The sequence below is a fragment of the Rhodnius prolixus genome, unplaced genomic scaffold, assembly GCF_049639745.1.
Source record: "Rhodnius prolixus isolate KJV_2025 unplaced genomic scaffold, Rpr scaffold_10, whole genome shotgun sequence".
In the NCBI taxonomy this organism is placed as follows: Eukaryota; Metazoa; Arthropoda; class Insecta; order Hemiptera; family Reduviidae; genus Rhodnius; species Rhodnius prolixus.
This window is the reverse complement of record NW_027411615.1, coordinates 19,082,330-19,094,500: the sequence shown is the minus strand read 5'-3', so window position 1 is coordinate 19,094,500 and position 12,171 is coordinate 19,082,330. Positions and strand designations below refer to the sequence as shown.

The 12,171-nt window shown below is 31.9% G+C and overlaps 2 protein-coding genes across 3 annotated transcripts; one reads left to right on the top strand and one right to left on the bottom strand.

Annotated features, from left to right (window-relative positions):
* Positions 1–188: 188 nt before the first annotated feature.
* LOC141456742 (UBX domain-containing protein 1-like) lies at positions 189–7,896 on the bottom strand. The gene is made up of 7 exons (XM_074133000.1): positions 7,754–7,896; positions 7,361–7,414; positions 7,116–7,283; positions 5,050–5,301; positions 2,706–2,922; positions 666–846; positions 189–540 (listed from the first exon to the last, which is right to left on the bottom strand). Exons 1-7 carry the CDS (start codon positions 7,807–7,809, stop codon positions 494–496), a joined length of 975 nt encoding a protein of 324 aa, XP_073989101.1. The 5' UTR covers positions 7,810–7,896; the 3' UTR covers positions 189–493.
* Positions 7,897–8,289: 393 nt separating this feature from the next.
* Positions 8,290–10,892, top strand: LOC141456745 (DNA replication complex GINS protein PSF1-like). 2 transcript variants are annotated; one of them, XM_074133005.1, is made up of 6 exons: positions 8,290–8,399; positions 8,509–8,573; positions 8,660–8,758; positions 8,831–8,921; positions 9,183–9,299; positions 10,309–10,892. In XM_074133005.1, the coding sequence occupies exons 1-6, from the start codon at positions 8,328–8,330 to the stop codon at positions 10,447–10,449; spliced, it is 585 nt and encodes a 194-aa protein (XP_073989106.1). In that variant the 5' UTR covers positions 8,290–8,327; the 3' UTR covers positions 10,450–10,892. The 2 variants fall into 2 exon arrangements, with proteins under 2 accessions (XP_073989106.1, XP_073989105.1); XM_074133004.1 differs by having other exon boundaries at positions 8,816–8,921.
* Positions 10,893–12,171: the final 1,279 nt, after the last annotated feature.

Sequence of the window (12,171 nt, the reverse complement as noted above, 5' to 3'; positions counted from 1 at the left end):
AGATATTGAACGAACTAGTAATAATATTACTTCCATATAAGCACACAAATTATAAATAACATTTATTATACCTTTTTTCACAAGAGGAACCCATTTTTCAACTAAATCAATCCAAAATAGGCAAAAGAAAAGGTTAAAGAGGTCTTAATAAACGTATTATAAATTCTATTCAATGAGGAGATCAGCAATTTAAAATAAAATTGTATTCTTTTAAAATTGTTTATCAAAGTATGTACATACATTTGAGAATAATCCCAAATTTTTTTCCATTTTGATCTAAATACAAAATTTGATAAATGTGAAAAGACATAGTTTGAATATAACTACATCTCTAGTTAATTTCTGAACTTATTAATTAAACCTAGTTTACAAATATATTGATTTAAATAACACTGAAGAACAAAAAGCTTTTTTAATAATAAAAAAGGTTTTTTTTTACAAAATTAGTTAAACAAAGATTATTTTACGGCATTACTAGGAAGAAGTTCATGCGTCAGTTAAGCGCTCTGGATACAATAATCACAGCGGATGGCACTAAGCCTGAAATATAAATAATTCATTATAAACAAAATATCTTTCTATATTATCATATTTTTGTATCAATGGTTTGAATGTTTATGCGTTAGTAACAGAAAAAATATTTTTTTTTTTGCAATTTTACGCACCTAACACTTCTAAAGGTTTTTCATAATCTTCATCAGCGAACGTTTTCCTAGGAAAACTAGTCATCAGTGTAAATGGACCATTATCATCAGTCCTATTCATTTCTATGTAAAGACGAACAGCTGAAAGTTGTTCCTTTGCTCCAAATGATTGAGTAAGAGTTGTACCATTTGTCAACCTTATCTGAAATGTGAAGATTGCATCTATTAAAATTGAGATTGAGTAGGTATAGTTCGGTTTACACTCGACGGATCGCAGACATATTCACTAATTAGAAGAACAGACCAAGCACAGGTTATTTTCTTAGCTAGCGGGCCACTGAGGAAGGATATATTTGATTTGATTATCCACAATGTTCTTTTTACAGTTCACAATTTTATTTTGCCTTCTAATTTCGGATGTCCCTATTAGCAAGAACAGCTTTAACAGCAAGAACAACTTTAAAAGCTGGCCAAGTTTGTGGCCAACAATTGATGACTGAGAACAGAGAGTTTAAGCGTTAAGGATGGGCGATTTCTTATTTTCAATGAAAGAAATAACTCAGTAAGAGAAGTAACACGTAAGGTAGTAGCCAAAATGTGGCCCCTACGAATTAGTGCTTTCTCTAGAAACACTCAGGATTCGCCAATAAAAAAAAAAAAGCAGTGCTCAGTAGATGCTGAAGGAATTTTCAATTGTTATTATTACGATTAATAATAATAAAAATAATAAGAATATATAGGGAAGGGATTAGCTATGAGGTTAGCATACTGGACTCCCACGCGGAGGTCCCGGGTTCGAATCCAGCAGCTGACCCTTAGATTTTTTCTTCCTAGGAGCTTCTTACAGCTCACTGTCCGGTGATGGACAGTGTTGTCTGTAACGAGAGAACACTGTCCGGAGGCCGGCAGTGCACTGAAAAAAGCTCCGGGCGCCAATAACCTTGGATGTTGACGCGCCTTAAATCATAAAAAAAAAAAAAAAAAAAAAAAAAAAAAAAAAAAAAAATAAGAATATATGGGCAGGGATTAGCTATGCGGTTAGCGTATTGGATTCCCACGCGGAGGTCCCGGGTTCGAATCCAGCTGCTGACTCTTAGATTTTCTCTTCCTAAGAGCTTCTTACAGCTCACTGTCCGGTGATGGGCAGTGTTGTCTATAACGAGAGAACACTGTCCGGAGGCCGGCAGTGCACTGAAAAAAGCTCCGAGCGCCAATAACCATAGATGTTGACGCGCCTTAAATCATAATAAAAAATAATAAGAATAAGAATAATAATAATACGAGACACTTCGAGAATAATACGAGAACGAGAGAACCGGAGGCCGGCAGTGCACAGGAAAAAGCTCCGGGCGCCAAAAAAATAAAATAAAAAAAAATAAAATAATAAATAAATATAATTATAATATTAAGAATAATCATAATAAATATTAAGAATAATAACAATAAAGATTTGCTTAGGGTTAGCGAACAGGATTCCCACGCGGAGATCACGGTTCGAATCAAGCTGCCGGCCCTAAGATTTTCTCCTACTAGGAGCTTCTTACAGTTCAGTATCCGGTGATAGACAGTGTTGTTTGTAGCGAGAGAACACTGTTTGGAGGCCGACAGTGAACTGAAAAAAGCTCCAGGCATTCCTCAGATAACCTTAAACAAAAGATAAAACAATGCTTTACTTAAGAAGTAAAAAATAAATAAATAACATTTTTTTGACTTTTATTATACCCAATCAAAACAGAGTTTCAATTCTAATCAGAAAATTAAAATTAAATAAAATATCCATTTTTTTCAATTATGCCTTTTCAGTGCACTGTGTTCATTGTTAATAACCATTAAGTATTAGTTAAGGTTAACTCGCCTACACTCGAGCATGGAACATTCTTTTTAAGTGTTACAATACCAAAGATCCCTTTCTCTTACACATCAAATGATTCAACATCACAACCACAGAAACAGCAAACTAAATTGCACGAAAGATATTTGGTCCAGGCTTGCTTTTACTAGATTTGATTAGACATGAAAAAAAATGGTAAAATTAGTCAAACAAAAAATATAACAATTCACCTGTAATTTAGCTTCATTATATTCTTTAGGAGGAGGTGGTTTAACAACTGTTGGTGTGGGGGATGTAACAGTTTCAGTACTTCCTCCGGCGGCTTTTGCTTTCCTGGCAAGTTTATCTGCTTCTATTTGTTCTCTTATTTTTTGCCTAGCTAGTCTATCTTCCTCTTTTTCACGTTTCCTTTCCTCTATGGCTTTCTTAAACTCTTCTTCTTGAAATCTATAAAGTATTAAGAATTAAGAACTAAGAATTGAGCAAATAAAAGCAGCCAGAATGAAATATTATTCAACATTAACCCAATAGGTGAAAACAAGCCCCAGGATCATCAGGCTTTAGGCTAAGAAAAGCAGTTATACCAAAGAGGAAAGTTTAAAATTGTACTTAAGAAAAGATTTGGACTAAAACTGTTACCATAAAGTCGGTTGTGAAATAGAATATTTTCGATGATAGAAGATATATCTCACAGGAAATAAATTCCAGCAGTAATTAAGAGAACAGGGAAAAAGTTTTCAATTGTTAACCAGCATTATTGCTTCGTGTAATTTACGACCCCATTTAAATGTATGCCAGATATTTGTGCTTCGACAAACAATGGAAAAATGTTTTGAATTCGATGTCGACTTACACCTCTTATTCATTGACTACAAACAAGCATTTGATAGCGTTAAGAGAACAGCGTTACTAAGGATACTGGCCAGAAAGCGTGCCTTAAAAGCTGATGAATTTGGTGAGGATGTCCTTGGAAAATACATCCGCTAAAGTTATTGTTGGTAACAAGGTTGGAGATACATTTCATGTACAATCAGGAGTGAGGCAGGGGGATGCACTTTCAGCTACCTTATTTAATATCGCTCTGCACGATGCTGTGAAAGATGCAATCAAACATGGCACTGTTGCTGAAAAAACTAAATATGCGCATACGCTGATGACCTTGTTATTGTGGCCAGAAGCGAAGCAGCATTAAAAGAAGCAGGTGAAATAATAATAAACAGTGGTACCACAGTAGGACTTGTTATCAACGAAAACGAAACAAAGTATTTAAAGATGTCATCGGCAGAGCACAGGAGATCCGTTTAGGATATTGAAAATATGAATTTTAGATTCGAAGGTATTTCTAATTTTGTTTATCTGGGATCCCTAATAAATAATGAGAATAAGGTTAGTGTTGAAATCGATCGAAGAATAATGGCAGCCAACAGAGCTTACTTTGCAAATCTAAGACTACTCAAGTCAAAATTGCTCTCTACGCAACAAAATTGAGGCTTTATAAATCCCTTATTAGGCCAGTTGTCACGTACGGCGCAGAAACATGGTATTTATCACAGAACGACTGCCGCAAGTTGGCTGTATTTGAAAGAAAAGTAGTAAGAAGAATCTGTGGTGCGACGTTTGTGAATGGCCGATGGAAGTGCAAAACAAATGAAGAAATTGATGCCCTATTAAAAAAAGAAACAATTATTAATTTTGTAAAGACAAGTAGATTGAGATGGGCTGGTCATGTGGCACGAATGGAAAGGGAAAGAATGAAAAGTAGGGTACTAGAAATGGAGTTATGCGGGAAAAGAAGAAGAGGAAAACCCAGAGGCAGATGGAAGGATGAAATTGATAGGGACGCCAGGAAGTTGGGAATAAAGAATTGGAAGCGTGAGGCGCAGTATAGAGATAGATGGAGAGAATTAATTCGGCAGGCCAAGGGTCGGACAGACCTGTAGCGCCAGGGAGTTAGTTAGTTAGTTATTTAAATGAATGCAGAAGAAATTAGATGCAAGTTTATCTGAGAGCGATATCACCAAGTACGTTTTTAAAACTTTTCCCTTCTGTTAAGCCTTGATAAAAAGACTTAGAAATTTCATTTTCTAATTGTGAATCAATTTTTAAATGATGGAGTATTTTGCACTGCTTCGAAAAAATAAAAAAATTGAAAAGAATTTGATAGTTCAAAAGCAGAACCTAAACTAAGGGAAGTAACTCTCTGGGTTCTTGACTTTATTACGGTTTTGCCTAAGCCGACCGTAACATCCTCTCTAATTTCTACTTATTCCAGGTTTTTGCGATGCTTTAAAAGAATCTTTTAACATCAGAAAGAAAAATAACGCTACAGTTTATTATAACTTCTGCAACGGGAGAGATTATACATATGAAGTTATTAAGAGAGCCGTCTGCTTAAGATAAACAAAAATTAATTTTCGTTATGAATAAAGTAATTTTAAATTTGATTCTAGCAACTTTAGTTATTTAGATCAACACCTTTTAACATCATTTAAATCGTGTGTGGAAAAAAATGTTTTTACTCATTATCTGACATTTATTATTTTTGAGTGTTCCGTAATTTAACTGTTTACTTACTTTTTTCTGATTGCAACTATTTCTTTTCCAGATTTAATCCTGTTCTTCTCTCTTTCTAATTCTTCCGTTTTTTCAATTTCTTCTTTTTCTTTCTTTTTTAGTTTTATTTTTTCTTCTAAAAGCTGTAGTTGGGCCTTTTTTTCTTCTTCTGTCAGAGGTTTCTTTTCTTCAGTAGACTGACTAAAGTTAGCATGCCCCGTTTTGGCTGCATGGTATTCTACTTCCAACTGAGTCCTGAACAGCTTGTTACAACTGAAAAAAATAATAAATAAATAAAAAAGAAAATACGATTTGCTAATAACTACAAAATGGCTTTTGACCATTCACCTTGAAGGCTTTATTTTTTTAGGATAATGTAGCTAGCGACTGACTGATAGCCTGCAAATCTGATAAAAGAACCACTTCCATTTTAATTTAATCTGAAATCACTATTTTTTTTTTACAGGAAAATTTTAAAAATTCCTGCCTTTAATAAAAGACACATTTCAGTTAATTAATTTAATCTTCAAATTTGAAATTTTCTCAAGACATTCGCTTTCTGTGGTGATATCTTAAATGAAAACCCAAAATTTCTTCACAGAATCCCCATAAAATAATTTTTTCAAAGATAAATACATTAATAATAATAATAATCATACAATTCACATTAATCATACAATTCAAATAAATGAGATTTTTCATCAGAGGAATGTAGTCTGCACTTGATAGACCTGAGTACAGCGAAAACGAATGGTTGAAAAATATTGTTTAAGCCGTTTAAGCAAATAAAAAAACAAAAATCTATTCAGCAATTCCAAATAGAACTTGAAAATTCAAATTCTAAAATCTGCCCAAATGAAATCAAATTTACAAAAATTCTAAATTCAAAAAATTAAGATTTTATTAATACTATCTACGTTTTACCATTACTAAAAAAAACTCATCTTAAGCCAAATTGCCCCACAGTACCTACATTTTTATAATTCTAAGAAAAGTGGTAAATATTTCAAAAAGAAATAGCTTACTTTATCCAGGGAATCAAACTACATTTTCAACAGAAAGATTACTATCAAAGACTAACCTATCTCTATCTCGCTTGATGCCAAATGTGCATGCATCCTTCACCTTTATCTTTCTATTGCTTTCGTACAAGAAGGACACTTATTCCCTTTCAGATTAACACCAACATTCATAAAAGTATAGATTTTAAATTCTTGGCTCACAATACTTGTAAGTTAGAAATAAAAAAGCAAAAGTTCAGTTCTAAAATTCTAACAATTTTTAATAAACTATTCCAAATGTTATCTTACGCTGACGAAGTAGGCATTATAGTAAGATAATTTCTTTAGTTGAAATAGGTCCTAGCCATTGGCTGTCCCTCTTCGAAAAGAGAACAAATTAAATATTGTATATGGACTAACATACTTTTTAAACAGAACATCACTTGCTTCACAATCTTTAGTCAATTTAGTCTCTTGTAATTTATTCACTTGTGTTCCCTGGTAACTGTAGTTGTTGAATCGACAGAGACGAGAGAGAGAGAGCAGCACGGGTCCTAGCAATGATGCTGTTTTAATAGTTTTAAAAAACATCTTTCTTTCTACGGTAAAAAAGTACACCAGCAGTAAATATTAATTCGCTGGCCCTTAAAATTACTATGAAATATAGAGTTTCTCTAGGGACTGTTAAAACTATTTAATGCTCTTTGAAAAAACAAAAAATTCTTCATATGTTTACAGACCAGTTTGCTCTGGCGCTAAAGACAGAAGACTAAATCAAGAATTATTCACTCTCCCAGAGAACGAAAAATCTTTCTTTTCAATGAAGAATGATCGGCTAAGATGGGCAGGATACGTGTCTAGAATGTATGAACGCTAATCCAAAATCTTGATGTTGACCCACCTTCCAGTACGAGTTGCCGATCCAGATTACGAAGGCTGGGTAATGAACAAATGATGGAAGAAACATTCTTGGTATTCAAAACTGGACATATGCCGCATAAGTTGAGAAGGCCAGCACTAAATAATGAGTTGAAGATCCCTTTCAGAAGAAAATTAAGACGAAAATGTTAGAATGGACTCACTTACTCTTCACATTTAATAGATTTTGCATCTTCATCATTCACACCAGAAGTACTGGCTGCCTCATCAGTAGATACATTAGATGTACTGGGAGCTGCTGCAGCTTCTTCTAATTTCTGTCCTAAAGAAGGGTCGATACTTCCACTATCAAATGAGTCACCATGAGCTAATAACCTAAGATATTACTTTATATAAAATTGTTTGCCATTAAAAATATACACCAATAGACCTGTACGTTTATTTGTTATTACCATTCCATTGCAGGTTCAACTCCTTGATTTCCCGTAACATTTAAGGCTTGCTCCCTGAAAGAATGCCAAATTTAATGAAAGATTTAACGTACAATTAATACTCAAATATTACTGTTTACTTAACCACGTACTTACAGAAAAACATACTGTTAAAAAATTAAAATATAGTTTTAAATTATATATTAACAAATATATTAAATTAAAATTAAGCTTAAAAAACTACTCTAAAACTTCCAAATACTCTATAAAACAAGAACATTCGTTTTCCTTAATCATTTACAGATTTTTTTTTCTCCTTTCGCAATACAGTCAAAAAAAGCAAGTAATAAATATAAGTTTACATACACTGTTCCTTAATGCCAAATATATTTCATTCAGTAAACTTTTACTTACACTTTTTCTTGGGGGAAACCCATATCCATTAAGATTGTTGCAAACGGGGACGACATCTTACGTTAACAAAAATTCTATGTGGTATATTCAACTTCAATGTTTACCGGCTATATACCGATATCATTCCAATACTCGCTATTCACACTTCTTGCACACCGCCAATAAACGAAAGTAATATTACCTTCTTGTTGGTTATAAATGTAATTGTGAATTTTATGTGTACCACTTCTAACAAGACAATGAGGAAAGAAGTGGTTTTTTATGTTGTTAATGATGGAAAACTGAATTAAGTATACTTTCCATAACAATGAATTTATTTATTTTCATACACTTCTAAATGGTTTTTACGATATTTTTTTTTTATTGGGAGAATTCTTGATAACCTTCGTCATTGTTTCGTCAACCTAATTCCCAATACAGCTTTCTGGCGCCTTCATCTAGTAAATTTAATTTTGGTATTACTACCTGATATTGGAATCAGCTGCCCCCACAAGTACAAAATTTTGTTTTTATGCTTTGTGTTCCGTTTTTATAAATATTTATTGAAACATATATCTACACAAAAGTATTAAGTATGTGGGGAGATAGAGCTCTTGCTTTAATTAAAAATTTAGAAAGGTGCCAAGATACAATGCCTCCTTTTGAAGTAAGTCTACACTTATTGCTGTCTTTGTTATTTTAATTATATTTTATTCTTCTCGATAAAATCCATATCTAGTTATAAATTATCTGTTCTTCGTTTTGATTTATTTCAGGATGATACTATTAGATTAATTCTGGAAGAAATGCGTGAGTTGAATCAATTTATCGAAGATGCTATGTATGTCACTGACTTGAAGTAATGTGAAATATTTTAATTAAAAGGTGAAAATTTAAACCTAAACAATAAAAGTATTGTTTTTGTAGGAATTCTACATTTCATCCTGTTACTAATAATTATATGCCTGGTGTGATTGCTAGGCAAGCAGCCCTTGAAAGGAACAAAAGATGTATTTTAGCCTATCAGTAGGTATATTTTTTTTAAAATGCGTATTAAAATTGCAAAGCCATTTCTTAGAAAAGTTTTAATAATTTTAGATGGAACAGGCTACAGAGATTGAGAGAAATGCGTTGGGAATTTGGTACTATACTTCCATCAGATATTAAAATGAATTTAAGTGAAGGGGAGGTAAAACATTTTTTGTAATTACAATTTTTGTTAATCGGTTAATACCCACCAAAACTTGCGATTAGCGCCTACCGGTACCATCTTAGTGCGCTCTGGCCCACTAACAATAGTTACACTAGTGACTATCGGATGGTTATCCACGACCAGTGCATTAAAACTGACTTATTCCCTTCTACGGGAAAGGAAAGTTATAAATTTTGTTCTTGTGAACTATTTAATTCCGTTAATGAAATACTTTCCATTTTATGTTAATAATTTTAGGTTGCTTGGTTCAACAAATATAGTAAAGCCTTAGCAAATTACATGAAAACCCTTGGCGGAAGAAATGGATTGAACTTGGCACAAGATATGAAACCTCCTAAGCAGCTGTATATTGAAGTAACGCACAAATTTAAAAATTTCTGTTTTAAATAGAGAAGTATTCATGTTTTTATTTATATGTCAATTCATACGTATTTCTTTTACACCCTTAAGTAGAAATCGCATTACCCACGTCCGTTTATTATAAATTGTTCTTTCATCCTTTTCCTTATTTTTGAGACCCCAAATAAAACAAAACATATTCTTAGAATATGGCCTGTAGGAGGGTAGGAAAGAATAAATTTAAAATAAAAAATTGCAGTATGTATAACTTCCTCAGTTTTACAGAGGGGCTGAGAAATACATATGTAGTTCAAATCAAATTTATCAAAAATACCTTGTTTTTTACCCTTCAGTGTTTACGATTTTCTGCTAAAAACGTTCTGATATTTTTAATTTTTCAGGTTCCTGATAAATTGAAGTATTGCGATCGAATAAAATTTTCGAAATTGAACTTTCACCGCGAATATATGATTTTAGCGCATGGTGTTTTTGGGCCTGTGCATCTATCGGATTATGAACGTAATATCTTAAAAACTAAAAATACTAAGAATTGTAATAGAATTTTCACAATAACTGCTTACACTTTGTACTTTCACCACAAGTGCTTCCTTCTCTTACTCCGACTTAATAAGATATTATTGCCAAGAATGCTCACTTGGTATGGTACCTGTACAGATTCAAAGCTACCTCTTTTATTTGATGCAGTTTCACAACAACATTTAATTTAATACGATGATGTGATTCGTAGATAAAAAGTAAGATCCTATGTTAAAAGCCTCGTTTAAATTTTTTTATTTTTCGTGTTACATAGCCTATATGAAATTCTCGAATAGTAATATTGAATTTAGTGAAAGGTATTCTTTATGCTAGATTTTTTCGTTTGTTAGCTTCCTTTCATTCAGAACTGATGTCATTTTAGAAGTTTCACAAAGAAATAATTATTACAATTTGGCTGAAAGACTTTTTGAAATAATTTCCAATATTCAAAAATTTTGTATTCAAATAATTCATTTGAATTTTGCAGGTAAGATGTCTGGCTGATTATGGAAAATTGGAATTAAATACGGGGGAAACAATTCTTTTAAATAAAAATACACAGCACCTGATTCCAAGATCTCAGTGTGAATCTCTCATAAGGCAAGGAATACTTGAGCAAATTGACTAAATGAAATAAATTTTTAAAGTTGGTGCTAATAAAAACAAAAAAAAAAAGTAACATTAGCAGGGTATTAAATGTTTTGAAAATTAGTTTGGCCCTCGTTGCTGGATAGTATGACTTATCAGTCACATCTTAATTGCTTTTGTCTGGCCAGTAAGATGTTCCTTTACCTTCTGGAGCCCATCTAGGTTGTTGCACAGTCTGCACATAATTCATAAAAACAGGAAATAATTTTCAGATAAGTTGAATATTTTTATAAGTCCTAAATTTGTGCATATTTTTATTTATATATTTCTAAAAAATTAATATGTTAATTCATGGTTTATTATTTTTTTTTTTGGTTAAATAATTTAATTTATTAATTATGATGTATCTTTCTTTAATGTATTGTACGTATGAAATAAATTTAGTTTTGTACATAATAAAATTTACGAATTCTTTAATATTCATTTTTTTATTTATTTAACTAATTTGCCTGTACATCTACGTGGGGTGTGCATTTTTTATATTGAAAATCCAGTTTTTATTGCATATTATTCATGAAAATGTAAAAAAACTAGGATTATTATTGACTCTTTAAACCCGTAACTTTTATGAAATGAAAAATACTTTGGTTTTTAATTGATGTTCTTAACTTGTTAGGCATCAAATAATGGTTAGAAGATGTTTACCCGACAATGGCTAGGAAATTTAATAATACCTTTAATTCTAAAGCAACAATAAAGCATTTAAAGCAATAAAGCAACATAAAGCCTATACTCAAAATACATATTGCCTTAAGCCTTTATTATGTTTTTTATCGATTTTTCTTTAGTTAATTCGAAATAGCTTGTACATTTTTTTAATTATTTTAAATTTTCATTATTTTCCCATTTCGTGTTTATACATAATCCACCTCTCTCTCTTTTCGAGCTGCATGTGCCGACAATGTTGACCTTCTAAATCGTCTAGTTGTGGTTGCTAGGCACTGCACTTAAAAAAACATAAATTTACGTTACGCATCAAAATGATTTAATCGATATGCATTGAGTGCACCCTGTTTATCAGCTCTCCAACCACCTTCCTGACCAACAGAATTCTTCGCTTCTCGTGATAAAAGGAAAGTACTCTATTGTCAAGAACACAAGATGCCAATACTGCTATTGCGACATTTCTTTAGGATCAGATAGCATACTTTCTTATGTTTTTTAAATATTTGCAGTATAATAAATGAGAAAGTGAAACATTTATTGCAGCTCTATAGTACGAACACTTATGAAGGTGTTAACAATAAAACAAGGTTTTTATACTAGCCTTTCTATAAAGTTGAAATAGTAATTATCTAATGATCAGATTTAAAACATTTCATAAATTAAGTTTGATATATTGAGAACGAAACGAAGAGGGTATAGATTTGGCTTAATGTGAAGTAAAATAAAAATTTAAAAATTATTTTAAAAGAAATAAAATGCTGCTTCATATTTTTCTGATACCTTGTTTCCCTTAAGGCTCATTTACGGGACAAACCAAATCTTAAGGAATCCTCAAAATGTGTTGAATTAAACAGGATATAAAACGCGTTCTTAAGTTTTTTTAAAAAAATTGTTATTATTAACAATCAATCTGAAGACAATTCTGGTTTTCTTTAATTCTGACTATTTTCTGGGCAAAGATAATCAAAGGAATCTTCGTGTATATTAAGCAGCCTGTGAGAGCTTGTAGGATTTTTTTTTTCCTAACACAAACGTT